At 39.3% G+C, this 27,117-nt stretch overlaps 2 protein-coding genes across 6 annotated transcripts in view; one reads left to right on the top strand and one right to left on the bottom strand.

The window, feature by feature from the left end:
- Positions 1–811: 811 nt before the first annotated feature.
- Positions 812–9,273, bottom strand: LOC139698751 (serine/Arginine-related protein 53-like). The gene is made up of 6 exons (XM_071597657.1): positions 8,931–9,273; positions 8,039–8,167; positions 7,807–7,941; positions 6,900–7,183; positions 2,821–3,023; positions 812–1,071 (listed from the first exon to the last, which is right to left on the bottom strand). The coding sequence occupies exons 1-6, from the start codon at positions 9,014–9,016 to the stop codon at positions 979–981; spliced, it is 930 nt and encodes a 309-aa protein (XP_071453758.1). The 5' UTR covers positions 9,017–9,273; the 3' UTR covers positions 812–978.
- A 487-nt stretch (positions 9,274–9,760) lies between these two features.
- The window catches only part of Cul3 (cullin 3), a 40,065-nt gene continuing 22,708 nt past the window's right edge, over positions 9,761–27,117 (top strand). For 2 of the 5 annotated variants that reach the window (XM_071597599.1, XM_071597595.1), the window contains exons 1-7: positions 10,960–11,104; positions 11,296–11,514; positions 12,356–12,553; positions 21,074–21,259; positions 23,548–23,751; positions 24,693–24,872; positions 26,446–26,724. In XM_071597599.1, coding sequence (XP_071453700.1) covers positions 11,458–11,514; positions 12,356–12,553; positions 21,074–21,259; positions 23,548–23,751; positions 24,693–24,872; positions 26,446–26,724 — 1,104 coding nt within the window. In that variant the 5' untranslated portion in view covers positions 10,960–11,104; positions 11,296–11,457. Of the gene's footprint in view, positions 9,806–10,522; positions 10,538–10,685; positions 10,939–10,959; positions 11,105–11,295; positions 11,515–12,355; positions 12,554–21,073; positions 21,260–23,547; positions 23,752–24,692; positions 24,873–26,445; positions 26,725–27,117 lie in introns of those variants that run through there. The other 3 variants (XM_071597597.1, XM_071597598.1, XM_071597596.1) reach the window with 3 other exon arrangements.

Genomic DNA, 27,117 nt, shown 5'->3' with positions numbered 1-27,117 from the left:
AATGACAATCCATTTGTGATTGGCGCAATTTCTTCTGTATTCCCTGGCGATGCCAATGTGCATCAAAACCTGGGTCCTTTTATGTTAAAATTTAAGTGGAACATCAATTACTTAATTCTTTTACTATTGATTAACAAGGGACTACCAAATAAAATTTTTGCCCTGTGAAGGAAGGGTATGGCCCCAAATAAATTTCAACAAACTCCTTGCATTACATTTGTACCGTAGGCATCTTTGTAAATTCAAAATATGTTCCAGAAAACAGTCAAATGCATAGAACATATTTCGCAGCCCATAAGATGCACGATGGGGGGGGGGGGGTGTAAACCTTACCCCTAGATGACAAACAAGCCCCTGGAATGATTATTGCGAATTTGCTGAATGATCCAACTGCATGAAGCAATCGATAAATTTATCAAAAATCACTCCTCTCTAACCATTCACCTCAGAATCGCATTTCCAAAGAAAGAAGATTAAAAGAAAATCATGAAATCAAAATGAGCTTCACAAGGACATCACTTAACAGGGTCAGCAGAATTCTTCTGACAGGGTGTTCCTCTCAACTAATATTCACAATTTCTTCTTGCCGAGTAGCATTAAGGTGAGTTCATGAATCCTCATTCGGACTTAGTCCCAGTTACTGCCCCCAAGTTTTTCCCTTGCTTTTCCTTAATGGAAGTTTTAAGTTTACATTACCATCTAAACCAAGTTTTTAAGCTCACCTCAAAACTCTGAAGGTGTCAAATGGAATAGACTCTATTCAGAAACCATGGACCGTACCCATTCAATCAAATAAAGGAAACACTATAGGTTGTTTTGGACAATTTATTCAAGATATTAGGTTTCATAAAGCTGTTGAATGTTGTTATATTTTAGAAATATAAGAATACCTCTGTATTTCTTTTTACAACTCAGATGATGAGAGACAATCAGTATGTCCTGCTATGAACGATGTTGTGTCCGTCCCCATGGCAAAATTTACACCAAAGGCTCGCCATTTATGGCTTTCTGTCGTAGGCTGAAAAGCTTCTTTACCCATTTGTCCATCTTCACTTGCGAGTTGACTAATAACTGAAATTTAAAATCACACCTTTAAAATGATTGAGAATAGAATCGACTAAACTTAAAAATGTTTCTCAATACACACTTTCAAGGGAATGGATACATTGGAGCTTCTCATGGCCTTTTTCAGACTGACTAATTGAAATAATATTTTTCCAAGCCATAAGGGGTGATTTATGGCTTAAGGAAATATTATTTAAATTGATCAGACTCTTTCAATAAAAAAATTATAGGGCGATACATGGGTGACTATAAATTTTGTATAATTGCCTTTTAGTTTTGGCAATTAATAAAACAAAAAGATTGCATGCAAAACATTAAAACATGACACTTCTCCTAAACCAAATGTATGACTTAGAGAGGTGATAATTTCTTTGAGGGTGATTAGCTAAACACTCACCCATTTCCCAAAACTATTGGAACCAAAACCAAAAGCCATAGCTATGAACCAAAACAGAACCACAATGAAAAAAGTGTAATTTACCCATATAATAAAAATAAGATGCATTAGATACACTGCGAAAATACCCTCATGGCAAACCTTATTTAAAAGAATTTAAAATTCTATCTGTACCTTGTATGTATATTTATTACTTATGCATGATGCTAAGGATAATATGAAACAACCAATCACCAATGCCCTAGTACAAGGGCATTATAATACTCAACATAGTGTCGATGTACATTTACTCTGCCACTCTGCTATGCATAATAAGAGTCCCTTTCATGTGGCCGTCAACATTTTCAACTATCTGCCACCAGGCATAAAATCTGCTCCTTCTAGAGGTACATTTAACAAATATTTCAAGCATTTTCTGATAAAAAATGGAAGATGTGGAGCTATTGGCTGTTAAAGTAATAATCTCAAGAAAGAAGATCCTAAGGCCAATAAAAATAATTAAGAAGAAACTCCTATACCGGTATTTCGGTCACACAGGTGACCATCAACGGGGAGAAAATCAAATAGGGCACTTGAACTAAGAAGAGGAATGTGCACAGGCACCGTCCAAAGTCAAGTGGGTGTTCAGGTCGGGGGGGGGGGGGGGGGGGGTGAGGTATATATACCTGGAGGGGCAAGGGGGGAGGGGTTAAGTGATGGTCCGTAGGTGGGGGGGAGTTTGTTGTTTGTTGAGGCATCATCAACAGTTCACTTTTTAATTTTGTTAGTCATTTCAGAAACAGACAGCCCCCTCCTAATATCCGCCACTCTTCCCCCACTCCTTCCCACGTGACCTCAACTTGATGGTCACCTGTGTGACCGAAATACCGGTATAGGAGTTTCTTCTTAATTATTTTTATTGGCCTTAGGATCTTCTTTCTTGAGATTATCATTTTCTGATAGATAAATGCTTTGATAGTGTGGGAGAATTTCTGGACTCTTCGGAAAACTGAAACAGGTGATTGTTTGTTCTCTGACTTGCCCTATATTTTCTTTGATGGGACTTGATTATTATTATCACAAGTTTTTCATTAGTTTTACAGTTATTATATCTCTCCAGAACTTTGATATGCTATTTTAAAGAATAGCTGACCACATTTAAGGATACACTTCCATAATTAATGGAAAAGTCAAACGACAACAGTGCAGAGAATAACGGGCAGAGAGGGAGGGAGGGAGGGGGGGGGGTGCAACAGGCAAAAAAAGGAAGTGATTGAGGAGGAGTGAAGATTGGAGGGGCCACGCAATGTGCACTGGGTGGCCATGCTTCAATTCAAGCACGAAATAATTTGCACAAGATGAACCCAGAGAGTACTAACATTTGGATGAATTAATGAGTCCTTTTCAGAAGAGGGATCTACTTTGCTGGCCAGGGTATTGGCTACAACAGAGGAAATGATATCCGCAGCTTGCTCCGAGCTTGTCTCGACCCTTCCATTCGAGACAAAAGTTCGCTGCACAAATCCAGGTGCATTGATCTCATCCAAGGCCCCAGGGTCCGTGTGCTCCGAAACATTAATATCTGAAATGGAAAACATTGTGAAGGTAACTGCCATTTGACACCTTAGGGCTCACAATTTAATTGGAAAAAACTAGAGAATAAGATGATCAAGGGGATCGAAATGGTGCGGGGGCTAACGTACTGGCTTCCACCCCAGAAGGCCCGGGTTCAAATCCCAGCGGTGTTGAATATTTTTCAGAGGTATCTCGATCCCTACTTGAGGTGCTTTGTGGAGGGCACTTTGAGTGAGTACGCCGTCCGTCGGATGGGACGTTAAACTGCGGACCCCTTGATGCCTTTCATAAAGAGTAGGCTAATGCCGACGCCGGGTTTCTCTCCACCCTTTCCTTTCCTGTCCATCCCCTATGGTGCAAATGACCGCAGCTGTCAGTCGCCTCCCCTAAATACTACTCTACTACTACCCACAAGATTATCTACGTAACACAAAATAAATCAAACATGACGGCAGGACAATGTTTGGGCAAATGATTATGATAAAACGGCAATGTGATCCATTCTCTCCATGATAAGGCAACAGGACAAGAACACCTTCAGTTGTGAGGGGGACAGGTGGCAATGGACTGAAGGTCTTGAGTGTCTGATGATCCCTAGAGCCGTTATGCTGGGGGTAATGAGATACATGCTCCCGTGAGGGTCCCCCATGCCAGAAGGGGCTAGTGGTAGGAATCAGGTGAAAGGTCAAGAAAACCCATACCCAAAGATACCTCTTTGGATCTGTTATGTCAATGACACCTTTGCCATCTGGCCACATGGGAGGGAAGAACTAGAATTGTTCCTGAAACACTTAAATTAGCAATATCCTGCCATAGAGTTCACCATGGAAATTGAACAGAATGGTATTCTGTCCTCTCTAGATGTGTTGGTGAGCAGAAAACCTAATGGCAGTCTTGGCCATGCTGTATACCGCAAGAAAACCCATAACAACCTGTATTTAGATGCCCAATCACACCACCATCCCGCCCAGAAGACCTCACAAGTAAATCACACTACTTCATCATGCCTACACCATCTCAGACGCTGAATCGCTCACATCAGAAAAGAGTTACCTGATCTCAGCGCCGGGGGAAAACGGATACCCGGAACACATGGTCCAAAAAAGAAAGGAGTTGGTGGAAGATATGATTCTGGCCAAGAAACAAAGCGAGTGGAAGCTCTGTAAAAGATAAACCGATGACATATGCTGCCATCCCGTATGTTGCCAGAATGGCAAAAAAAATAAGTAAGCTCCTACGGAAACATAATGTAACAATTAGGCTTTCCACAGCAAGAAAAATCAGTGACATCATCTCTGAGCAAAAGGATCGAATCCCAGATCCCACGCGCGAAAGCGTATATGAGATCAAGTGCACACGTGGCAAATCCTACATTGGCCAAACAGGAAGGTCCATTAGATGCAGGACCAAGGAGCACCAAAGGGCCCCAGAGAGAAAACAGAGCCGACTATCGGCAATTGCTAAGCATATGTGGTCGGAACCTGGACACATGATTAAGTTCGACCAAACTAAAGCGCTGGCAAGAGAGAGGCATTATTTCCCGAGACTCATAAGAGAAGCGGTAGATATAATGAAGAATCCCAACAATTTCAACTGTTAGGGCAGCTACATCCAGACTTCCACATGGGAAAGGTTGATTCCTAATCACCACCAATCAGAGAGCTCTGGCCCAGTCAGTATCTCCTATATATAGCTGCCAAATTGCGATGCAGATCACTTTGACCTGAAGACCCCTCCAGGACTGGGGGTCAAAGCAATTGCCCATCAACACACCTACGCGATGTTAATTCCCGGAAGCAGCATGGATCCTTCATGAAATGAATAATAAACTGAGGTGGAACTAATTGGGTGAAAGAAGTTTGGTTCTGGGATATGGAGAGTTTACAAATGAGGGGTGAATTCGGTGTGCTGAAGATGAATCTGAGCAAACAATCAAAGATATTTAGATAATTGGCAAGCTATCAATTGAACCAGGAAAGATTCAAGGGAGATGGAATGAACAGATAAAGGAACTATATGGAGAAGACTTTAGGCCAGCAAGGATTCACATATAAATAGAATTTGACTTAAATGAGGATAGCTTCAGTCCAGACATACTTGATCGCAAGATAGACAGGGCATGAGGACACTTGAAATCAAATAAGGCCATGGGAATGGATAAAATTCATGAGTTCAGGAATGGGAGAAGCACATATGATGCAATGGAATAATGAGGTCACTAACAGAGAGGAACATAGAACACAATCAGGATGAATTTGTTTGTTTCATAGATATCAAGGTGTTGATAGAGTAAATTTGGAGGAATTAATAAAAATATTGCAAAAAATAGGAGGAGAAGGAGAAAATTCATAAAATCAGGTTTGGGAATGATCAATCTGTTGTCAGCCAGTGATATAGGTATCGGATGAGAGTAAATGTACACAAAACAAAGGTTATTCCATTTTTGAAAAAGAGGAAAGCTAAGTTAAATATTAAAATTTGAATTCATAAACTAGAGCATGTGGAACAGCTTAACAGTTTTCTTTCAGAAGTGTTTTCTACTGAAATGGTCGTAGTAGTTGGGACAAACGACAAAGAATTACGTTAGGCAACTAAGGTTTCACAAGGAGAAGGAAAATTGTGTTCAGGGACGTTGAGTTAACAAAAGTCTCATTAAAATTTGTTAAGGAGTGTGGTTTGGTATGGCGCAGAAACATGGTAACTGAAGCAGGATGACAGGCATGGATTGGAGCCTTTTGAACTGTGTGTGTGGAGATGGTCAGGCGGACGGAAAGGGAAACAAATGAGGAAGTGAATGGCGTGTTGGAGGAGGAAAGAGGATTGATCGAAGAAATCAAAAAGAGACAAGAAAGATGGATTCAAAGCATTTTGATTGGGAACGGGATGTTGAAGACAGTGACAGATGGGGGAAGGAATGGGATAGGGACGTTGGATAGAATAATGGGATGGGGAAAGTACACAGAAATGACGAGGGGTCCATTGCAGTGTCAGGAAGTGTTCTTCCAGGAAAAGCTTAGAAATGTAGTGGTAGTTACTCTGTGTTTATTTGAAACCTAACAGTAGAATACCACCACAGTATGAGTACAGACATTGTTTTTTGCTGAGGCGTTCTTCGACAGGAGTCCTGATGCACTCGAGGTCCATTGTAAAGGCCAATGTTTCTCCTACATAGTACTTGTAGACAGTAACCAGAGCTGCACCAAAGTAATAAATATGGCGATTACCCACCCAACCCCATCTGGGGCCAGTGTTGCTAACTTCAGCAAAAGGATTACTGGTGTTTGTTTCAACATGGCTAGGCCCAATGCCAGCAACAAAAGAAAAGTGCACTTGGCAGGTGTTTTGTGGGTTTTTGGAGATTGCTGACAAAGGATACCGCTTTCTTTAATATGTCAAAACTCAATTTTATCAGAAAACCCACTAAATATCAGTATTGACCATTTGCACACAACCTGACACATTGGGTAGCTATTCCATAAGGTTATCCCCCACACAATATTTTACCAGCATTCTATAACAGTTCTTGAACCCCAGTGTGGAAAGTGGAAGATGATGGGGTCAAGATGGTGTGATGGCTACTTTATGCTTTCCACCTTGAGGGCCTACGTTCAAATCCTGAATGTGAGAGGATCTTTCAGTGGAGTCGCGATCCCTACTTCGGGTTTTATGTGGAGAGCACTTCAAGTGGAGTTTGCTGTCCGTTGAAGGTGACTTTAAATTTGTGACTCCTTGACACCTCTGGCTAAAATATGCTTGGCTAATACATACACTGGGTTTCATCCCTCCATCCTTCTGAACGTCCTAACCCCACTCAATGGTACCAATGACCTTAGGTGTCCTAAATCTCCCCCAATAACTACAGCCACTCAAAGATGGTGCTTACTTCTGCTTAGATTGCTCGATGCTAGTGGTTTGGCTGATGTGTTGTAGCTGCTAGTGGGGAGTTGTGGCGATGGCAAGAGGACTCCCTGCTGGCGGAGAAGCTGGTCCGCTGTCTGTGCGGCCCGCTTGGCTGCTTGTAACTTGGCGCTCATCTGGTCCTCGCTGCTGCCCCGACCTGCGGCACCACTTGATGAGCTTAATGCCGCCTCCCTGAGGGAAGGCACTCTTGCACTGCTCTTAAATTCATTGCGGTTGTGTGAGTCCTGGGATCCAGATGATGGGGACCTGCAAACAAGCATTTGTACAGAATTCAGGGCCCCACACTTTGCTGCATGCAGAGTTGCACACATTGGTGCATGCAGCATGTTTTCATTGTGATACCCTGCTTCGCAAGAAGCAGCTCCATATTTTATCCACAAAGCACACAAATAGAACTTATCACATCTCCTCCACAAACTTAAGTTCTCCAAGAGCCAATTAGCTTATCACAATTTCAGCCTGAAAACATTTTTGACACAATTTATTTAGAAGAGCAGAGATCCATGCAACTGGGGGTTCTCGACAATTCCCAACCATTAATCTTAAGTTACCCATGTTGCAGAATTTCCTAATTTTTTACACAGCTACTCATTAATACATAATGAGTGACATATGTATGCATGAGAAGTACAAGAGTTTTTGTAAGAAGAGAAAGAGCTAAGTTGAACTTTATGGTGATACAACACAAGGAATGTATAACCTGCACATTTTAAAATTCGTTAATGCGTTTCAAGCTATCAATGATGTGAATATATAGAAGTGAAAATTATCTCATGATAATCTATCATGACATGGCCATTGTATAGTTCAAATTAATGACAACGGCATATTAATTTGATAATTTTGAATGATTAAATTACTGATCTTACCTTTTGTAATTCTTGAACCGCTTACCGCTGGTTGGGGAAGTTGACCTGGATTTCGAGTTAGATCTTGATCTGGACCATGACTTGGACCTCAAGCTGCTCCTCGATCTGTCATCACCACTGCGGTTATGGCGACTCCTGTGACAAGACATTTCAATTTCAGTACCCAATGTACTGCAACACAAAGAAAAAGCACTTGACTGGGATATGAGATAATACAAGAACTTCAATGTACCTGCTTGATTTTACTTTCCTATCCCGACTTCGGGAACGACGGCTCTTACATTTCCTTTTCTTTCGTGAACGCTTTCTTGCAGTAGAATGTCTACTTCCTGAACTACTCGATTCCGATGTACTCCTAGATCTGGGTAAAAATGGGTATGAGAGAAGATGATTGCAACATGGGAGAATGGGCGAAGTAAACAAAGGAGTGGATGCATTTGTATATATTAGCAAAACATAAATAAAAAAGGTGAGGATATAGGAAGAGACTCCGTTGGCAGTATGCTTACGCATAACGTAAACAAATGGATGCATGTCAAACGCTGCAATAATAGCAAGGTAACGGGTATCCACATTATTGTAAACAGTAAAACATGGGGTGGCAGATAGGAGTAAATTTCCATTATATCGGGTGTGTGTGTATGAGGTACTTGGGAGTTTACCGAAGTAAAGGTCGGAAAGAGCATGCCATGGAAACATATACATTGGATGCACTTAAAATTGCCAGTTATTAATGACGTACGCCACGCCGGTTAGATCATATTTATCATAATGGAAATGAGTCGAATGAGCCAACAGAAGAGTGAAGAGTAAACGGCTTGACAGTTGGACTGAGAAATTCATTGATGAAGACGGTCACATAGACTCTAAATAAGCTGAGTACCATGTCTTTTGGACAAATGAGGATGTGTGCATAGATCTGATGGACGCAAAAGAATTATGCAAAGGCAAAGCAGTGCGGAAACACCAGTAAAAACAGTGTGCATCTATCCGGATTTTTTGCTGTTTCTATCATGATAGGCATGCCTACCTTAGAGGATGTTCAGAGAAAATGTGTCACATTCAAAAGTAGCAATATTCAATGGAGGCACTAAAATTCTAATATTCAACTGTTGAACACAAACCTTCCTTTATTTCTTCCTGAATTTTTCTTTCTGCGGTGATAGGAATCATTTCCGGAGGAATCGGAATCACTAGTATACTTGCTCATTGTCGAAATTCACAGTTCCGACTAATCTTACCTTCTAGCCATATTTGAGAGTGGACATTAAAATAACTACGTTTTTACGCGACTTATGATTTACTGATGGCAATCAATAGTATCTTCATCACATGGAACATAAAAATCTCCAATAAACAAGTCAATTAAATCGACTTTTAAAACCTTGCACACGATCTTTCCGAGGAGCACAAACAAAACAAGCTATACACATATTAACGTTGGCAATACCGATTAACCCACAAATTGTATGATGCCAGCGCCTCTTCTTTAGACGTATTCCGTATTAATATACTTGACGAAATTTGAGGATTAGTTAACGTGCAAATTAATCATGTGTACGTTATTTTTTGTTTGCATTGGTGATGTTATTCAGTGCTTTTACGTTACTCGTTAGGCGTAGATTCACTGTGTACTCCATTATTGATTATTCTTTTACAGTATTACCATAATACAACGTCTCAATACCTACATAAACAAAAGATTATTGTTCAAGCATATATACCCACGAATATACAATAATATCAAATATTTTCCTGGAAAATAATAAACCAAATATATTGTCCCGAATATCAACGCCTCGGAGTATGGCAGCATCGCTGAAGCAGAGCCAAGTTGTAATAAATATCCCATAACTTTTTACCAGCAATGTTTTGACAAAATCTTCAAACGCCAAGAAGTAGGAGAAATTGGATATGCCATTTCAACAATGTGGCATGAAATGTGATATGCAGACTTTTTAATATGCATGTAATATTTCTGAGGAAACCATTATGAGAAGTAGGTAGTGTGTATATGGTGTTTTTTTCACTCGGTGTTTTTTTTCTATGGCGGCCCAAAATTGTACTCTCCCCTGAGTTAAAGTAAGAAAATTCTATTATTTCCCGGGAAACGTGTACACAGTAAATGCTCAACCTTTTCGAAAGATTTAATGACTTTCATGACAGTTTGCGGGCGCAAAGGACTGGTACGGCAAATTTCAAACAAGAAAAAAGCCGAATAAAACATATTTGCTAATTCCGCAAGCCTCTGATCATTGCAACAGGGTACAATTTGAGTCTTAGGGTATATATACTATATGTTTAGGTGTGTTAGCAATGGTATTTATTCTAATTAGGTCACGTCGTACCATGCAAAAATCTGCACGGTCTCCCTTGTTCGGCGACGAGCAGCATATTGCCTCCGCGATGATTTGTGTTTCTCTCTGATTTTGCCTGTAATTTTTACGATAGGATGAGTGTGAACGTGGTAGTTCTCTGGTAGGGATTCCATAGACGATTTGGCAAATGCAATACTATAATTGCTGTATTTTAACCTGAACCGTAGAAACTCGATAAAATTCAGATTTTAATCTTAGAGAGATATCAGTCGTGTAATAATATTATGATTTTACATTGTGAAAGACTTTCTGCCTCATTTCTGGGCACACAAAATCAAATGAAAACATAATGCGCGTAATTTATTATTATCACAAGACAGGAAAACATCTCCATTATAACAGAACGGTAATTCGTAAGTACTCGTTCATGGGATTCGTATGACAATGCATTATTTACGAATAAAAAACGATTTACAACAGACTCGTCAACCATCGATTCTCGTGATATTGATGTAACTTCATTATTGTCCACTAAAGCGCTGCTGTCAGAACACTCAGAACTCAGTGATTTAGAACAGATTTAAAACCGATAAATGTACTTATTTTAATTTATTTCGGTCGAAATTGCAGTAAAATTATTTATAAAATGTTAATATAATCATATCTCACGATTATTTAAATATTTTACATGTTTAACAGTAGGGCCACTATATCGTATTCTCTGTCAACATCCACTGTTCCGCACAAAACAAGACGTCTGTGAAATAGTTATATCCGAAAGTCATTATATGACTCGACACAAGTAAATTTATTTGTAAGTGATATAAGTGGACGAGAGATCTTAGTAAATCAGTAGTTTAAATATTTATAGTTGGCGAACGTGCCATGTTCGTGTGATACTGAGGATACGGTCAAGAATTTTTGGCAAGAAAATGTTGAAGTGCATTTGAGAAAGCTTTGGTTAATCAATCAGTCTTTGTGTAAACAACAATATTATTCATTTTTGTTCTAAGATCCGTTTTATAATATACGCCACCGATTCTTATGTGTTTGAAGTTATAAAATGTTTTGTCTGAAGTGTTTCATGTCTCAACTATAATCCATGAGAGACAGGTTGTTTCGACATCTGGGGGCTTATTGTGTCTAATATAGACTGCACATTTCTTTTTAGTTTTCAGCTAGAAGTTTAGCTAAATGTGCCCCTGAAAACCTGTAATGTATGCAGAAGACCTGAGTAATTACTGAGCTCCTACGCTTACAGAGCCATAGTTGATGTGTTGTGAGCTTTGGTCTTATGTTTTCTAAAGAGAACTGTTAAAGAGAAGAGGCGAAAATGATGAAAAGTGGGCTTCCTAAAAAAGAAGGGAAGATGAGAATCAGGGCTTTCCCGGTAAGTTAACTTATGACAATATTTCCAGCGATGTAAAACGGATACGATGTACCTTTTGCGTGATGTTGTATACACTTTCTTTGTTTAGATAATTAGAAGAATTAAAATGGCTACATTTTGTTGTTTTTGTTCCGGTACTTCTGATTTGTATTTATATACCTTAAACATTATCGAAAGTCGGAAGTTTTGTGTACATCGTCTCGTAGTGGCATATATGATAATTGTGATTTGTGCTACCCTAAGTTGTGTTCAAATATGCCCGTATTCTAAATCTTCCGTCATATTATTTTTCAATAGTTCTTCCTGGATAGTAAATTATTTCTCTTCTTTCAATATTTCATTGTTGTGATGGCAGCCAGCCAGAATTTGTTTGTTTAGTTTCTGCCATGAATTGTACCAAGCCAGCCTATCACAAAATTAATTTATTGATTAAATAATTTTAAAAGTACACCAACCGTTGTATTGTTACTGCGATGAATCAATCCTTTGAAGCGTGGACGCAATGGAAACCGCACTACATGCTCTCAAGGTTCAAAGGCAGTCGGGAATGCTTGGTAATACATGACTATCGAATTCTCTCGTTGTTAGTGTTTTTCCCCTTAGCTTGGAGAATGACATGTACCTCGTTGTATATCTTGGATTTTCTAGTCCCAATAAACCTCTTATTTCCGAAATCGCATTGACATTTTACCATAAAGATTGTTTTTTTACTGTTGGGTTTTTATTTTTTGCCTTGTAAGAATGGTAGTATTTAGGATCTTATGTTGTACGATCAATTATTAAGGTGGTGGAGTGAAAAAATCATTTAAGAAGATTTAAATTGTCATATCCTACATTTTAGATGACCATGGATGAGAAGTATGTGGAAAATATTTGGGCCCTCCTCAAAAATGCTATTCAAGAAATTCAGAGGAAAAACAATTCTGGCCTAAGTTTTGAAGAACTATATAGGAATGCCTATACCATGGTTCTGCATAAACATGGAGAGAGACTTTATACTGGATTAAAAGAAGTAGTGACTCAACACTTAGAATCCAAGGTATGCTAACATATTTGTAATACTACTGTAGACTAGTGTTTTCTAAACCTCGGGCTTTGATTCATCCTTTGCAATTTGAGTTATTCCCAAGGTTTGGCAATAGGTTTCTGTGCATATGCATGTAGGGATCCCCCCTATGTGCTTTGGTCTGTCATCACAAAATCACCTTGAGTCTCAATTCTAAGGCATTTGGGAATCACTGATGTGGCATTAAGTATGCTAATGAATGTTGTGTGTGCTTTACATAGAAGGGTTTTTGAATTTTTAATGATCATGGTCCTTGTGCAGTTGTGTGAATATTGTTATTTTTGCCATTCATAAGTATGTTTTAATTAGAAATTTATCTTCTGGAGAGTGGCAAAAATATGATGAGAGCTCTATGTTTACCTCAGGTTAAATGAAAGGCACTCCAATCGCCATAACAATTTGAAACATGTTTTGAAATAAGTTCAACCTCTTGAGGGCTTAATGTTAAGATGAATGGGGTTTTGCCCCATTCTTGAGATCCTGCATTTGAGAATTACTTGTAGCTCATGCACTGAATTTTGCTGCCTCAAAATAGTGCTTTGTGCTGAATTGCATGCATCCCTCCCCAAGGGATACGTGCAATTCAGCACAAAGCCCTATTTTGATGCATCCTGTGAATGTTTCCAGGAGGGTAAGCTCTTTGTCAGGGACAGCTAGTGAGGGAAATATATGCAGGGGAGTGAATCAGTCCTTTTAATTGATATTTGAAAAGGGTTTATTCTCATGGCAGCAGTCACAAGATGCATTTGCGTGTCCTTGTGTGTTTGGCTTATGCGTGGATCCATGGGAAGGATTAATTCCCTGCGGATCACCACTGTAATTGTTTCATATTTTCTTTTTGTGAGCAGAGCGTGTGTGCTTTTGTTAAATCCTGGGAATGGGGCTAATCTTAAATCCCAACATATGACCCCTGAGATGCAATTAATTTTTGTATGATTGCATCTCCAAATTGTTTTGGCTGTTGTGGTTCTTTTAATTTAATTTGAAAGATAAATGATGATTAGGCTGTACATTTATTAGCCAGCTTAATAATTCAATAATAAAGTAATTTTCCTTACCCTAATTTACCCTGTATTTATAGTTTATACAGATTTCTTGTTGATCAGCATTGAAAATTATTGTAATTTATCAAAATTATGGTCAGGTGGTAGGTATGGGAGGAAGGGAACTGTTGACTAGTTTCCTGATGAAAGGTTCCAATGCTATTGTTAAGTGTGATACCCAAATCATTAAATCATAGATTTGACTTTGTTTCATGTCGTAAATATATTTGTGCAACTCTTAATCATGTACCTACTTTCTTCTTGTCAAACATCGGAGCAGGTTGCATTCATGGGAGTGTGGTTCCCACCTCTCTCTCTCTCAGTCTTGGCCAAAGCAGAGGGCATCCTTTTAGATATTCCATGAAGCTTTTTTCTTTCATTTGGCCCCAGATTCCTAGAATATTTCGAGCACCTTTGTCACATTCATGCACCGTTAATTCACACACTTGCCCCTCTCTTCCTGTGACTCCCGTTGAGTAGTCCTCATGTTTCGAGAGTCTCCTTATCCACATAGACTTCTGTCACTGCTGTCTTGGTTCCAACCCACCCTCTCCCAAAACATTCTCTATTCTTCTTTGGTATGCCACCATTTGGTGATATCACTCATCTCCATTCAGTCTGACTGAACCAGTCAAGCATGTTACTTTCATATTTGTACATACCTGCCTGTCCAATCGACATTCTCTCAGTACCATTCATTCATCTTCTCTACTCCTACCACAAATCTCCTCCAATGATTCACGTGCACCTGATTTATACAGCACTTAGGCTTATCCTGGTGTACTTAAGGTTTGTTGCAAGAAAGTTATAGTAAACTTTCATGGACTGTCATTCTTCCTGCTGTAGGCAAAGCTTAGATAGCTTGCATCTTGGTAGTAGTAGTTTTGAGGGGAGGCGACCGACAGCTAAGGTCATTTGCGCCATAGGGGAAGGACAGGAAAGGATGAAGGGTGGAGAGAAACCCGGCGTCGGCATTAGCCTACTCTTTACGAAAGGCGCCAAGGGGTCCGCGGCTTAACGTCCCATCCGACGGACGGCGTACTCACTCAAAGTGCCCTCCACAAAGCACCTCAAGTAGGGATCGAGATACCTCTGAAAAATATTCAACACCGCCGGGATTTGAACCCGCGCCCTCAGGGTGGGAAGCCAGTACGTTAGCCCCCGCACCATCTCGATCCCCTTGCATCTTGGTTTGTCAATGCACTGTACATATGTAACTGGTAAGGTGTGGGTGCTGCAGGATGCTGGCTATCAAGGGAATCTCTTTAGAAAGGGTGCTCGATTTTCTATTAGAGTTAAAACATCTCTGGGTTATTACTAGGCTTCCGTTTTGTCAGTGGCTTGCTAGTGAAAATGTACTAAAACTGCCTCGGAGTATGCTATGACCTTAAGTGGAGGATGGCACTTGTGGCTCAGGTATTGCAAAGTGTGGTCACTTAGCATGCCTTGTCTTTCATAAAATGATGCATTAATTAATATGGGAATTAACAACTGAAAGTGGGTATGCATACTGTGGTCATGACTAGTGTACTTTAAAATGCCAATCTGATGGTCAATGAAATTCTTGAAAGAAAGATGTTCTCTTGTTGGAATATTGTCTCCCTTTGCCCCCTGTGTGCACCATTCATTTGGTTGGCAATCATTGTTATGATTTTTTGGGGTGGTGCCATCGGACAAAAGAGGCGTGGCAGCCTAGCTGTGCGGCACTCACTGTTGGGTACTGTGTTCAAGTCCAGGATGATGATGCCCTTGTATATCCTTACCAGAATGAATCCAAGTGAAAGTATCCTCCTGGTTACTCGGCCTCCTATGAGAGACCTAATCGTACCCAGGGGAAGCAGTGACTCCTGAAACCCCTGCAGAATATGTGTGTCCATGTGATCCTCACACACACACACACGCACCTATGGCATGGGTTTTTGTTAGGATGATGTCAACCCCCACTTAGGGAATCCAGTATTTAGGTTGATCACGGTAGAGAGTGGATGACCTTACTTGATCTAATCAGGGAAGTAATAATTGCAAGCCCTGAGAAAATTAATGATTCCCGAGCAAGGGATTTAATCTTAAATTCATTGCTGCTAAACCCGGTATAATTGCAGTAAATTACAATAAATCTCCAGTTATAATGTTTTAATGACAAGAAGCATGCAAGCTGTTTTCCATATGTTGACATTTTTCATCTACATATACATAATACCTTGCAAGCTGTCGCAAGTATGTATGGCAGGGGATGGTTGGTGACTAGCAAATCTACATATGTATATTCCCTCTATTTCCTCGCGCACCTAGCATCCCACAATCTACCAGAAACCACGTGGAAAGGGGGCGACCAGAAACCAATCATGCAACATGCGTACACATATCACGAGTATTACATGGTTAGCTGTTACTCCTATGCCTACTCATATCATGGGTATTACATGGTTAGCTGCTACTCCTATGCCTACACATATCACGAGTATTACATGGTTAGCTGCTGTTCCTATGCCTACATAAAGAGGGCAAGAAAAAAATATTAACCCTTCAAGCCGGTATAGGAATTTAAATGCGTGGGCCATACTCGCGGTATTTAATTGTTTTTTAACCTCTCTGTCTGCTGCATTGCAGAAAATAATTTGTATCTTTTTTTAATATTTATTCTAAAATTTTTGAAAAAATTAACGTTATGTTATACTGCTTATTCTATTTAGCAAAAATCTTACTTATGTAATATTTCATTTTTTTACTTCTTTATTCACCTTTAAGTTTCGAACCTCCATTCTAAAAGTTCAGTTTTGTGTGATAAAATTTGAAACAATCCTCTAAACATAGGCCTGCTTTGCAGCCGGGGCGTCAGTACACTGTATCCCTCCTTTCACCTCATGCGGAGCACACCGGGCACCCTCTTTGAGGCTTGGACTTCTTCCTGGTCGGCGTTATTTTTTCAACGAAGTGCCTCCCGACCAAACCTCCTCACTTGAACTTGCACTATCACACCCAATACTCACTTCTCTTTCTACGTCCAATTCTTCAACTAAATTCTCTCTTTCATCTTCACTCAAAACTAGCGAATCCCTCTTGAAGTCCGTTGGGTGTTGTACAAGAAGCGTTTTTACTTCTCTTTCTCAAGAAGAAATTTAACAGCTGAGGCTGTAGACAGACGGTGGGGAGGCCTTTTGCCCTCGCAACTATTTTGACAAAACAAAAAGAAAGAGTGGTGCACGCATGGTTCCAGAGAAATTTGATTGGGAGATCATATCTAGCAACAAAGACAAACAGAACCTGAGGACAAAGCGTAAATGCAAAGAACTCACTTATCTCATAAAGACAGACTTGCTAAATTTATCTTCCTTTAAGGGTGCCTTTTCATGCAGTCAGAGCAGGGCGATTAGGAAGACTCATTGTCAAAGAGGCTGAGGGCAACCATTGATATTTAAAAAATTTGATGGTGCTGCAGAGAAAAATTCAAAACCGAGAGAGAGGAGCAGTAAGTACGGCATACGTTGATCCGCAAATAAAGCCTGCCGACTGTGATGTATTACATACTGAGAACCGCACAGAGGGGTTAAAGGGAAGGTTCAGCTGTTTCTAAACAATATATATTTTCGTTTTGAGCATCATGCAAAGCATTAAATCTAGTTGCAGTAAATATGTTGTATTGTCAAACTGCGATAATGCTTTTTGTCATCCTTGTCACTGTGGCAGATCTGATGCCTTAGTTAACAATGATATTTTTTATTCGAAATCATCTCTATACCAAGTCCAGTCATTTCCTAAGTTACTCATTCTCATGTAAACTTATGCCTTTGGTTAGGGCTTGAGTATTCCTTCACAGATACTGACTATAAGCTAGTCTTAAGTAGTATTTTTAAATTATGTTACCTCCTAAACATTAAAGGCATCAACATAGTCTACTTGGCAGTAAATTTATGTCTCATTGTGTTTAGCTATTACTTTTGAATCAATCCATGACAAAGAGATTCTTGCTGCACTAATTGCTTGGCAGGAGAATAAAATTTCTTTGATAGAAGGCTTTCACTGCAAATAATGTGCTGACTGTGTATATGTTTTTTATTCCCTCCTGCAGGATGTTCAAAAGACTCTTACTTTGTTCCTCCTACTCCTCTATTTGTCCCAAACTGATGGAAGAGTTTGTTTAATTTTGATTTCCTTAGATGCGTGCATAGCTGAGATGGCCATTGGTGACGAAATTTAAAATATCAAGTAGTCTATTAGTAGTATTATTACTTTTTGTTGGTTGGTTTTCTTTTCCACCAAGTTCTGATGCAGGTACCCTCTTCCTCATTGAAATCAGATCTCCATTTGGTTATCTGCATTACGTCTTGTATCAGACATGAGGATAATAGAGCCCAATTTTTGCCAAAACTTCATCCTCATGGAAAAGTATTTTGTGCCCCAGTTTGGGCATGATATGGCCTGTAATGGCTGAATTCATCCGCTGCCTTTCCTCAAGCACATGTCCCACGTAGCTTGAGCCATGAGCACATGTAACGGCATGGTATAAGCCTGTTTAGAGAGGTGGGATAGCAACTTTCACCAATGGGAGCAGAAACCTCTGGTTATCCTCACTTGCACCAAAGGCTCTTGATATTGAAATTAAATTTAAAATACTTCGCCTTTCCGCATAAACCACTTTTATTACTACCTAGGTTTCGTTATGGTATAACATCATCAGGTAAAAATACTAGTCAAACACAGTATATATAGCTCTGGACGGAGGAGAAGAGGAGGGAGGGAGGAAAGCAAGGATTGGTTGAGGTAGGAAGAGGGGGCGGAGGAGGAGGAGGAATGGTAACATTGAAAATTAGCAGGCTGGGAAAGGGAATTAATACATTGTTAAAACTATAAAATAACAGAAATATATTGCTCTTGATATTGTTTGATGAAGGTTCTGCATGAAGTAGAGGATTGTTTCCTGAAGATTCACTGGTGGCACGATTTGTGGGTTTAGATGGAATGGAGGGTGGTGAGTACAGTGAGGTGGAAGAAGTGGAATCGATGTGAGTTGGTTTGGAAAGAGAAGGTGTGTGTTGCAGGTAATGGGAAAGTTTGTGGACCAAGATTGAAGCTACAGCCATTTCAAGGCCGATTGCATCTTCATCTGGTAAAGCGTAGTTTTGTACTTGGCATTCACAATCGAGAGATACTAAGGGTGGTTGGGTTAAGAGGGGAGTGATGAGGAGTGGGGGAAAATAAACCACTTAGTGGAGGGGAGGATGGGCCATTGAGTTTGTGGCACATGGGGAACGAGGCCAAGGCGTAGGGTGGGTCACAGGAAGTTTGCCATGGCTCTGGTCTTATTGGGTAGTGTTTGATGCGGTTATTTTGAGGAGAGGGAATCAATGGAACCTATGTCTGCAAGTTTAATTTTGTTTCTAAATTATCAATGTGGTGGGAGTCACGGGGATATTTTCGCCCCCCTTAGCTGTCTGCTAAGGGGGGCTTTTAAGACAATGGAAATGGTGGCTGTGGAATGGTTTGTATCTATGAGATGTTCGATGATTTTGAATTTTTTATGATCTCTTGTGTGCCATGTGTTCTATGAATCTGACTCTGAATTTACATTTTGTTTGTCTACACTATGCCCTCTTTTAGGATGAGGGGCATTTTATCATGTAACTTTCATATTTTCCTATGTGGAGGGTTGTTACGTCTTTTGTGTAGGGTGGATGGTTTTTTGTTAATCTAATTTTGTTGGACTTGATGTGTTTGAAAATGTTGGTAAAACTTATTTGAGTTTGGGGGGCTTTAAGTGTTTTTTGTCTGGAGGATGGGGAAAAGGCGGTGAGTTTATTAACTTAATATTTTATCAGAATGTTGTATAATATTAATTTTGTATCCTGGGGAAGTCACAAGGTTTTCAATGTACTTCAAGTTCTTGGAAAGGGCATTTTTTGTGGGATGGATAGGAGAGGGATTATTATTGAGAAGTGAAAAAGTGTGTTTGTTTAATGTTGTGAAAGGAATATGAAGGAATATAGATGTCAGGATGTGTCAGTTTTCTGAAAATTTCAAATGTAAAAGCATTTTTGGTGAGGATAATTTTTATTAGTGTGTATGTCTGAAAAGGAGAGAGAACAGTTTTGGTTTTTGTTGCAGTCAAGATGAATAGGAAATAATTTCATCAATAGCTGGATGCATTGTCTAATTTTGAGTGATTTCATAGGAGTTTTTACGGAGTATATGCTGGTGATAGGCTGTTTTACTTCATGGTTGATCTGAGTGGAGAATGACTTTAGGATACATTTGGTTTTGTAGAATATTTTATTTGGGGATTTTTGTTCAAAGGAGTGTATGGGCTTGAGTTGAAGAGAGAGTTGATTTTGATGGTGTAATCAGATGTCTAAAACAATCTCTGAATTATGCCTACCAGCCGTTGAAACTACTCTGTTGATAGTAATGAATTGAAGGACAATGTTATTAGGTTTTGCATATTTCAAGCCCTGAAAAATAATTGAACTATTCTATGAACTAGTGGTAGTGAATAGTTGGAATTAATCGTAGCTAATCTAACCATGAGTAACTAAGCTTATTATAGGGGAAGGTGGTGGCTTTATTTAGTGATTGCCTACTTATGTACAGGACATTTTGAGGGAGAATTTTGGAGCAACTATCATGAGCAACCTTTCATATAGGTGAAATATGTAGGCAGTGAATTCATAGTTTGGCTGGACTTATTGGGGAGGGACCCACTTGCCCATCATTTCCTCAAGTGCTTAATACGTGGTCTGCATCCATCAGTGCATATTCTGAATGGAAATTGAAACGGATGCTTGAATACCTCTCATCCCATCATTTATTGATTGACAGGAGAGTTGATGAGTTGGTCATAAAATCTTCCTAGAATAGACAAACATGGATCGCTAATTGAGCACATTTTCTTACCATCACATTATGCGCAAGGCCTTGCTTATAAAAGCACCATTTCATTCTGCTGCACAAGTTTGTGATTTTGATTCCTCTTCTCAAGAGGTACGTGGCAAACTGGTATTGTATCAGTGTTCAGTTCCCATTGCCCCAAGGGGTTCTTTTGGATTGAAGTTCATGCCAAGAGATTTTTTATTGTGTTTAGATTTTCCTTTTTGGACTAATTTTATTTTTTTAATGTTTTTCTATTTACAGATATAATGCAAATATTGAATGTGATTTTCGCTTGTTGAAATTGAACGGTGCAGCTTTTTTGAATGCATTTCAGAAATAAACATGTGATAAAACCAATAAAAAAGGGTCATGTAACATTTTGCTCTTACTTTTGATATGCTTGCTTCCTGGTCTTCCTCCCACTCCCGTTCATTTGTCCAGTTTGCATTTAAATAAACTGATGGTCGTATAAGTTATACCACAAAGCCCTATTATTTAAAAATTACATGGGAAATGATGGTAAACCAAATGTTGAATAAATGAAGGAATAATTTGATCACTGAGAAACAAATTTCCTTTCTTTCAGGTTCGGGAAGAGGTGCTCAAGTCCCTTCATAACAACTTCCTTCAGACATTGAATGCGGCCTGGAATGACCACCAGACTTCAATGGTCATGATACGTGACATTCTTATGTACATGGATCGGGTCTACGTCCAGCAAAATGATGTAGACAATGTTTATCACCTTGGGCTGATTATATTCAGGGATCAGGTATTTTCCATTAGGTTTAACTCTAATAATATTGATTAAGATACTTTTGTCTGATTATTCCTCTATGAAATGTTAACTTACGACCAATATTGCTCTAATTTTTTGTAATGATATCAATTGTCTGTTTATGATGGCACAGATGTCTTTTTTAAGGGGGTTCATCTGCTACTACATGAAGTTTAGATGGTGTAGCAACTTTTTACATGATATCTTGGTTATGATTGTGGGAATATTTTTATGTTACTGAAGATTTATATGTAAACTCCAACCCAAATTTGTTGTTGAAGAAAATGGATTATGAAAGAATAACTACGGTAATCTGTGAAACTCTGTGACACTGGGAACCTCAGGTTTTTTAGATGGTGTGTATATTAAAATAAAATTTTAAAAAATATTGGTTTCAGGACTAAACAAAGTAAAATATAGGACAAGTCAGAGAACAGACAATTAGCTGTTTCAGTGTTCCGAAGACTCCAGAAACTCTTCCGCACTACAATAGCATTTATCCATCCGAAATTTCATGTGCAATTACATGAAATTATTAATAACTATCAGTTAAATTGAGAGAATGCATATTTAATTTTTGTTCCAAGCATTTGAATATGAGTTATTTGAATTATTCAATAATACGCATAAAAGTGAACCCATTGCATCAAATTCAAATTGAGTAGCACCTGGCGTGATGTGGTGGAAGTCAAACATAATGAATAACTGATCATAGCACTTTTCCACTTGATTAGTGCAGTTCTAGTAGCTATGATCAGTTATTTATAATTGCATCAACTTCAGTCCCATGGTTTTTACAGCACCATGATGACTCTTGTCAACTTAACTTTCATTCCTGCTTGGTATGTTGTGCTTTTATTAGGTTTAACTGTGTTTGTGCTGGACATACATAGTTATAGCCATGCTTCTCAAATGAAATTCAATAATATCACATTTTAAAGCGGGAGGCAGAGAGGGACATCTATTTAAGTGTCTCCAAATTCCATGTTCACTGTATTTCATAAAAGGTGTATTGAGTTAGTTGGGTCAAATGTTACTTTTGATGGTTGGCATAATTTATGCATTAAGTGATGTAAAATGCATCATTCACAATGAATGAACTTTTAAAGTTCCCAGTGTGATTTATGAAGTGGTGGTATGAAGTGGTGGTATGAAGTTATTTTAAGGAAAGGTGTGGGGAAACCTTTATTTGCCCAGTTAAACCCTGGAAGCCAGCATTTTCAAATCAGTGATGGATGCATGCTCATTCTGGGCAGGCATCCATAGCTGGACTGAATGAGAAATGAGCTGCTCATAATCTGTTTCATTTTAGTTATCCAAAAGACCTTCCATATTTTAAAGAGTGTTTCCTTGCTGAAGATAGCAGCGTTGTCCAGAAGAGCAGTCCAGTTTTCAAAAGATGCAAATTTCACCCATGAGAACAGCGCAACCCATACTTCTATCTTTATTCAGTTATTCCCTCCTAGCCGTGGTGCATGTCTGTATGTATGCATGTATGCGTCATGCTCCAAAGTGACTGGTCTCCGTCTCTCACTTGGCTCTTCCTTGGACTATTCCCATTTACCTAACGGGAAGGAACAGATATGGTGGGGGCCTCTCCTTCAGATGCAGTTACCAAAGGGTGCCCTCTCCTGAACCAGCAAGATACTATTTAAATAGCATGCCTTGGGCATTCCTTCAAATATGCAGCTCACATTTTTCATATCAAAGTTATTGCTTACTTTTTTATGGTAGAATATAGTTTTAATTCTGCTCAGTGCAAATCTCTGGCTATTTTCCAGGAATTATGGCTGCTGTCACAAGTGGTGTAATCCTTTCATATACTTGGCAGGAAAATGATAGTTTGAATGGGACAACATTTCAGTTGTGTTAGGATTGTAGTCATGAGGTTTTACTGTATTTTTATTATGGATTGCTGTGCAGATTAGAAGGTAATTCTGGACGTTCTCTGAGGGCTAATGCACATTTTATGAGTCACTTATCCCCAACCTCAGCTCTTTTTACGCCACAATTTTACCTGATATTCTTCCTCCACAGCCCTCGGCATGCCATTACTTAATATCTTCTCTCTCCACTCTTCTTGCACTCATCTTTCTTGGAGCCCAAACTTAAGAAAAAATCCTTAGTTCATTTATTTCCCTCCTGTTGCGTCCAAGGAGCCATGCCATTCATATATAATTCTGAATTTTTTTTGTAGCTTGCCTTTTGTGAAGAGTACTTGACTTGGAAGGTTGCAGATTACACTTCTGAGTGTATAATCCAAGTGTTCACATTCTTCTCAGGTGGTGCGCTATGGCTGTATCCGGGACCATTTACGTGTGACGCTGCTGGACATGGTCATGAGGGAGCGCAAGGGAGAGGTTGTGGACCGTATTGCCATAAAGAATGCCTGCCAGATGCTAATGGTGCTGGGCATCAACACCAGGGTCGTTTATGAGGTTGACTTTGAGAGGCCTTTCCTTCTTCAGTCAGCAGAGTTTTATCAGGTGTGTATTCATGAAGTAGTGCTCGGTAATACTTCATTGTGTTCGTAATGGGACCGAAACCCATCCATCAAGTGACCTCTGCTCCAGGAAAAATTCCTGCAACTCTCTCGAGTTTATATTGCTGCAATTTCCAGTTGCAGATCTCATCTGTTTCTTCCTAGATCAGTGTGAAATAGACCATGTTGCCCTTGAGACAAGCAAGCGCTCCAAATCCCTCTTTGTGCTGTATGTATACCGATAGCGATATATACCTTTAGGGAAATAAGTCAAAAGCAAATACACATTAATTGGCAGTTTGGCAGGCAAAAGTGTCAGTTTTTTTTGCCTTATCACTGGCACTTTTAAGTGTTTCTCATGTTGTAACATACTTTCAAGTCACTTATGTTTTAGGCTGACCTCAATGTTACTATAAACATATCATGTTTAGGATGTGATGTTTGCCAGAGTTTTAGTGCCCCATGCCTGTGTTTCTAAAATAACCACTCTGGATTGCCTCCCCTCGTCTAAGTGGGCAAGCCCAGCGATAATGGGAAAGGACGTGTGGAACAAAAATGTTTGGATTAAAGCTTTAAATAGCAACGACCAAACTGTTAAAAACTGTAAAGGAAGCTGAGATATTTCAAACTTGTATATTTTAATAAGTATGTCAAAATTTCTAAGTATTAAACTATCTTTATGATTGTAATTTTATTAACAATTTAACATTCTTGGAAGAGAGAATAATGTGGATTAACTGCAACCTGGATAATCTGCTCTCTGATAATTAAGAGTTTACGATATTCTTATTCATTGAATTTTCGGTCCTCATGCTGAAATTAATAGGTCTTTGTAATTCTTGATGGAAGTCTTTGTCTTGCAATTTGGTAACCACTAGTCCTTGTTAGATAGCCTTAAAATCTAAAGACTGTTTTCTAACATTGCTCTGTTCTTCATTCCTGCAGATGGAGAGTCAGAAATTTCTTGGCGAGAACAGCGCATCTGTCTATATGAAGCGGGTCGAGGCAAGAATCAATGAAGAAGCAGAGAGGGCCAAGCACTATTTGGATGAATCAACGGAGCAACACATAGTTGAAGTGGTTGAAGAGGAGCTTATCAAGAAGCATATGAAGACCATTGTTGAGGTATCTAATTATGATTCTTGTCCAAAAGATGAGGCTGCTGTTCAGCGTGCCAGTGTCCCACCAAATTGCATGCTACGTTTGACTGCTAGCGACTTCCAAACTCTGTGTTTCATTTACAATAGTTTCTATTATACTGCACCATTTTGGAAGTCTTCCTTGTCAGTGGCACCAACATTGTCTCATGGAGTGCAATTCAAGAGTTTTCACCCATTTTCTTTTTGCTCTCAGATTCTATCACTTTGGCAAAAGATACAGCTTTCTTAGTGATATGGCTCAAAGATTAGCTTTGTTACCATGTTACTACATTTTCAAACTTTCAATATTGGGCTTGTGGACACCCAATGAAAAGTGCGATCTATAAATATCACGGCAATCTGAGAGAGCTTTTAAGGAGAGGCTTTTTCTGCCATTATTCTCATACATTTAAGGTAATATGCCTGTGCAATTCTAGCGGATAATAACTTTCTCCTTGCGATTTGAGTTGTGTTTTACAATTTCCCCTGTAATTTGTAAACAATTGTGAAATCTAAAATTCAAATTACATTATATGTCCCAATAAGTATTTAAAGCAAGTGGTGCAAAATGAAATGTAGGATTTTTTGCCCAATATTTCCGCACTATGATATGGATATTAATATCAGAAAATTAAGGACCCAATGTACTGTTTTTGTATAATGAGCTGGGGTGTCTCGCATTTGCATGAAGTACCTTTGCCATCTCGTGAAAGTAATAGGCTGGAAGCAGTCAATCTTTCATCCATTTCGGATGAAAATGCCACCGTTTCTCCCTGGAGTCGGTGTCTGTCAACTGTGGTTGAACAAATTGAGATGTATGTTTTAGAGTGGAGGTACTCAAGTAATATTCGAGGAAAAACTTTTACTGTTTAAAAGTTCAAAGTACATAATGCGACTGCGTTTTTGAAATTTTCCTGTTCAGCTAATTGGTGCTTAGGATAAATATTAACTCTTTAGATAATTAGGATTTAAGGCACACTGTGCCCTCGAACTCATGTATACCACAAAACTTATGCCCCCCAGTTCATATATGTATGCATTTGTGCACCTGGTTGTATAAATTGTTCAGAGATTTGGCAACAAATTTTATAACTGAAAAAAAAATAATCCATGAATTCATTTCAAATTAATTTACAGAAATTTACAGTCTTGAAAACCTAAAATTAATATGAGATTATATGGTAAATGTATATTTAATTAGCTGATAGTATGTTGCTGGGAATGTTAAAGCTGCTGGAATGTGGGTCAAATGCATGGGACTCTCCAAGAATAAACCTCCTCTCTGATTGCTGCCAATGGTGTTCGATGGAAAATGTTGAGGAAATTCAGACAAGTGTTAACCGTTCATTTTATTGCTTTTGGTGGTTGTGTTTGCATACTAATATGCAAATATTGTTATTTCAAATGGCACACCACTGTTAATAATGTTGCTATTTTCTTGTCATAATTTGCATGGATTGAGAGTTTCTTTTGGCCAAGAATCTGAAGAGCATCCTTTCCAGTTCATGTGATTTAAAGCAGAGCCTCAAGTTCAATCGTAATATAATATGCCCTTTCAGATGGAAAACTCTGGTGTGGTTCACATGTTAAAAAGCCAGAAAACGGAGGATGTGGGTTGCATGTACAAGCTCTTTGGACGAGTGAAGGATGGGCTTGAAACGATGGCTGACTGCGTGAGTGCCTATTTGAGGGAGCAGGGCCGAGCATTGGTGCAGGAGGATGACCACTACCAGCAGCAGGCGGCATCGTCATCGGCCTCGGGTGGTGTCTCGCAGCACCCGGGCTCCTCTGGTGGTGGGGCCCAAGGCGGAGGCAATAACGCCATCAACTTCGTCCAGGTGAGTCCCACCGCAAGCCACATGTGTGCCGGACTGGTGGGGTGAGAGTGATGGATGGGCAGCCTCTCTGGCCTTCCTCAATGCCAGCCGATAAATAATTGCCATAAAAATTAGCTGTTTCCATCTGCATCGTTACCTACTCTGCACCAATTCCTGCTTGCCTTAAACACATTTATTTCAACTGTTGTAGAGCAGTAAAGTCTTGTTGCATCACTGTTGCAGTCACGTAAATAATTGCGTTTGAAATTCAAATCACTTGAATGGCATGACCTCTGTGCCTTGCTTTTCCCTGCTTCCTAATGCTCCACGAGTCCAAAAACATGGCAGAAGCTGTAATTAAATTTAGAAATGAAGTTTTCTCTTTAAACAAAAGCATACAAGGTGGTGACACCT

The sequence above is a fragment of the Hetaerina americana genome, unplaced genomic scaffold (genome assembly GCF_022747635.1).
Source record: "Hetaerina americana unplaced genomic scaffold, ioHetAmer1.1.p SCAF_9, whole genome shotgun sequence".
NCBI lineage: Eukaryota > Metazoa > Arthropoda > Insecta > Odonata > Calopterygidae > Hetaerina > Hetaerina americana.
The sequence above is the reverse complement of the archived record's forward strand: the minus strand, read 5'-3'. Positions and strand labels throughout refer to the sequence as shown.